General features: G+C 33.3%; 1 protein-coding gene across 1 annotated transcript; it reads right to left on the bottom strand.

Annotated features, from left to right (window-relative positions):
* Window positions 1-547: 547 nt before the first annotated feature.
* Window positions 548-3576, bottom strand: LOC111688280 (centrosomal and chromosomal factor). Its single transcript, XM_023450768.2, has one exon. It carries the CDS (start codon window positions 3107-3109, stop codon window positions 1199-1201), a length of 1911 nt encoding a protein of 636 aa, XP_023306536.2. The 5' UTR covers window positions 3110-3576; the 3' UTR covers window positions 548-1198.
* Between the last annotated feature and the right edge of the window lie 753 nt (window positions 3577-4329).

Genomic DNA, 4329 nt, shown 5'->3' with positions numbered 1-4329 from the left:
ACAACTTAAAACAGAAATTTTAAAAAAATTTTATTAATTTGTAATTTTTTTTTTTGTTAATTATGTAGAGTTTTTTAGCAAATTTTTTTTTTACAACAATTTTTTTGTTTTTTTTTTTCTGGTTTTATAGTTTAGTTTTACATATTATTATAATAGTTAAATTTTGTTATAAATTAAGTTAATTTATTTTATTAAATAACTATTGTATGTATAGATATATATAGATAGATTCCCTTGTATAATTTTAAATATGTTGTATGTTTTTGTGTAAGTTTTTTGTTTAAATATTATTAATTATAATAATAGAATAGTTTATATTTAAAATGTATGCAACTCTCACCAAATTGTTTGCTGGGATGATATTTAACAACAAAAAAAAAAAACAAAAACAATTTATAATAAGGAATTATAAATAAAGCATTAAAACCGTTACAATTATTATTGTTTTGTTTCATTTTTTTCTCTCTGTTTGCTGTTGTTGTTGTTGCAGTTTCAATTTTTGTTAAATTTACATTATTTATGTTGTTGTTGTTGTTGGTTTTATTCATTTCATTTATAGTTTTATGTTGTTAACAAAGAGTGTAGATATTAATGTAGTTTTGAGAGTAAATTAGTTTATTATTAGAATTTGTTTTTGTTGTTTTTTTCTTTAGATTTATTTTAGCAGTTAATTTGTTTTTATTAAAGCATTACAACAACTCAATTATTAAAAAAAAATATATGAAATTAAAAATAAACAAGTCTCCTATTTGTTTTTGTTTTTGTTTCGGTTTTGCCTCTGCTTTTACTCCTAGAGTTAGTTATTAAAAAGGAGTTGTTTGGTTTGTTATTAATCCTTGAGTTCTTTTTAATCTATGACTATGGCTAGTTAATTACTTAATTTTGTTGTTGTTGTTGTTCTTTTTTAAACTTGTTTTTGCTATCATTGCTGTTACGTATACTCTTCTTTGCCTTTAACCAACAAAAAAAATACCCAAACAAACTCCTTTTCTTTTGTAAACTTACTCTTTGCCTCTTTTCTTTTTCCTCTTGCCTTCTTTATTTACCGCTAATTATTCTTTTTGTTTTATTTTATTTTTATTTAATTTTTTATCACTTTTATGCTGCCGTTTTTTTTTATTTTTTTGTTTTATAAATTTCAAAATTTCTTTGGATTTTTTTTTTGTTATTTTAAAGAATTTTTAATTAAATTTTTTTATCACACATTATAACAGGATATTTGTTGCAAATGTTGGAATGATGGTGTAGCGGCTACAGCAGCCGCCGCTGCTGTGGCAGCAGTAAATTGTGGAAAACTTTGTTGTAAATTAGCGGCCGCTGCTACGGCAGCAGCACTTGAAGTGGCTGCCGCTAAATAGGGATGCATACGCTGAGATCTTAGATATTGGCGATATTTGCCACTTATTTTATCGGGATAATGTTGTTGGGAGTGATGATGAGCAGCGGCTGCCATAGCAGCAGCCGCATGCTGATGTTGTTGATGATGATGATGATGGCTGGTTAGGGTGGCCGCCGCCGCAGCAGCTGCTGCTGCAGCCGCGGCTGCTGAAGCAGTATTTGTATTTGTGGCTGTTGAGTAATGGCTGGTGGCGGTAGTGTTGTTGTTGTTACGTTGGTTACTGTTATTTGAACTTTGGTTTAGTAGGGGCGTGGCCTCAGGACCAGCCTGATAATTACTAGGAACTGTAGCCATAGGACTGCGATCCATCATAAGACTTGTTATATTGGCTTGGGAATTGCTTAAAGCATTTGCCGCCGAGGTGGCCGCTGTGGCGGCGGAGGTGTTAATGTTATCCGCTTGTTGTCCCGAAGAATTCCACAATAGTTGCTGCTGCTGAGATTTGCTGCCATAGATACCACTGCCGGAGATCATGGCATCCCGTTTGCCCACATTGCCATTTTGAGCCTTTTGGTTGCTGTTGCTGCTGCTATAGGCCGCTGCTGGTGTCATGGCTGTCCGGCTGGCTATAGCAGCTGCTGCCAAATGATCCCATTGCTGTGATTGCTGCTGCTGTTGTTGTTGTACTAATAGGTGACTTTGGCTTGTTCTTTGTGGGTTTTGTTGTTGTTGTGAGGAGGATCTTTGGTTAGACCTTAAATAAGTGGAGGAGGAGGAAGAGGCATTATTCGAGGAGGAGGAGTTGCTGGTGTTGGCGGTTTGTTGCTGTTGTTGCATATGATGCTGTACCGGATAGTGAGCCTGCTGAGACATTTGTGACATTTGCTGCGACTGTTGTTGCTGCTGTTGTTGATGATTATGCCTGAGTTGTTGCTGCTGCAAGTGTTGCTGATATTGTTGAGCAGCCACCACAGCTTGTCTTTGCTGCTGCTGGTGATGTTGCTGCTGTTGTTGTTGTTGCTGTTGTTGTTGCTGCTGTTGCTGTTGTATAACCTGAGTTTGGCGGCTTCTTCTAGAGGAAGAGGCCACATTTTGTGGTGTGTTTGTGAGTGTTTGCGTACCGGCCAAAGCTGCAGTATTACGGGCAGCCGCCGCCGTAGGCATGTTATTAACAAAAGGACTGCGTCTTTGAGATTCCATTTTGCGAAAATAGCAAGGATGTATCATTAGCAAAGGCTCAACCCTTTGTCCAGCCGGTGGCTTAGGCTGATTGGGCAATTCATATTCCACACTACAATCTACATGCAGCGGTATGGAATAATCTTTGGCCGTCGTTGTTTGAGCAACGGCATTATTTAGTTGTTGTGAGGCGGGTGTTAAAGCTGTTACAGAGGCATTTTGGTTACGTTGTTGTTGGCTGGCCGTTGATACGGCTGCTGTATTTGAAGAGGTGTTGGTGGAGTTGGTGGCGGCAGCTGTAGACGAATTAAGCAAAGCGGCGGCGGCGGCCACTGCTGAGCTATTGGAGCTCAGTGAATTTTGATTAGCCGACGCCGCCAATGATGACATTCTACTGCTAGTTTGTTGATGTGTGTTGTGGTGATAGGCATGTTGTTGCTGATGATGCTGTTGCTGCTGGTGATAAAGCTGTTGTTGTTGCTGCTGCTGCTGTTGGTGATGTTGCATGAGTGCTGCTGATTGTGTTTGAGCCAAAGTATGACTGGCCAAGGAGGCCATATCATAGTTGGCATAACAAGCAGCCATAGTCATGTTGTTGTTTTAGTTGTTTTTAAACTTTTTATGTTTTGATTTAAGTAAAAAAAAGGATAAAAATCCTTTTTTTCTTTAAATTTTATTTTAAGTTTAAGCGTTTTGCGTTTAAAGCACTAGCACTTAGTTAATTTTGCTAAAATAAACACATTTTTTTAAGCAAATTTTGAAAACTTTTCTTTTGCTTTTTTTTTTTTTTTTTTGTTTTGATAATTTTTATATTTTGAGGTTAGATTTTAATATTTAGCTTTTTTTGTTGAGGTTATTTTAAGATTTTGTTATGATTTGTTGGGTTTTTCTTGCTTTTTTTCGTAATAATTGGCACTGGTAATCCAAGCTTGTTTTGTATTATTTTAATTAAAAATATATATAATATAGGTAATCCACAGGGCTATTATATATATTTTTTTCTATTTTTATTATAATGAAATTTTATTAAATTTCTTTTAGGGGTTTTTTTGTTTAAACTATTTAGCAGGAACCTTAATCCATGTAAAATATTTATGTTATTAATTTTTTTATTAAATTAAATTATTTAGCAGGTATTTTAGTTATTTTGTTTTTTTCTTTAAATCTTTTTTTTTAATTAATTTTTATAAATATTTTTTTTGTTTTTGTTAAGGACCCGTATATTACTATTTTAGCGTTTTTGTTTTTATTTAAATTTTAATATGTAGTTAATTAAATAGTTTTAATCAGTCTTTATTAGGTTTTCTGTTATAAAAATTTTTTCTTGGTTTTTTTTTTTCTTAAATTTTCAATTTAAATTTTGTTGTATTCAGTCTTTGATTTTTTTATTTATTTAATGAAAATTTTCTTTTGCTGCTTTTTTCAACGTCAAACATCGACCGACGAAAGAAGTTTATGATGGTTTTTTTTCAAATATTTGGCGTTTTCTTTTGTTTAGTAATAATAACGGTAATTATTTTTGTTTTTATTTATTGTCCGTCCGCATAGCACGAGCAGCTTAAACGTTATGCGAATGAATGTGTGAGTAGTAACTAACAAATTCTTTTGATAGTGAAGAATGCGTTACGTTGTAAACGTTTAACATAAAATTGCGTTATGATTACGTTAAATGAGTGAGTTTGTTGATTTTCTTCTATGGCTGTAGAAATTCACTCAATTTGTCGTTGGAGTGAAAACTTTGACTCTCTTTTACTCTTTATATAAATGAGTGTTTTTTTGTCTGTCTCTCTCTAGTTTGAAATTTTTTCTTA

Source organism: Lucilia cuprina, chromosome 4 (assembly GCF_022045245.1).
Source record: "Lucilia cuprina isolate Lc7/37 chromosome 4, ASM2204524v1, whole genome shotgun sequence".
Taxonomy (NCBI): Eukaryota; Metazoa; Arthropoda; class Insecta; order Diptera; family Calliphoridae; genus Lucilia; species Lucilia cuprina.
Note: the sequence above shows the minus strand (reverse complement) of the source record. Positions and strands in the feature narration are given on the sequence as shown.

Bases quoted from the DNA above. Each gene is read 5' to 3' on its own strand.
- LOC111688280 (XM_023450768.2), bottom strand. From the start codon at position 3,109: ATGACTATGGCTGCTTGTTATGCCAACTATGATATGGCCTCCTTGGCC.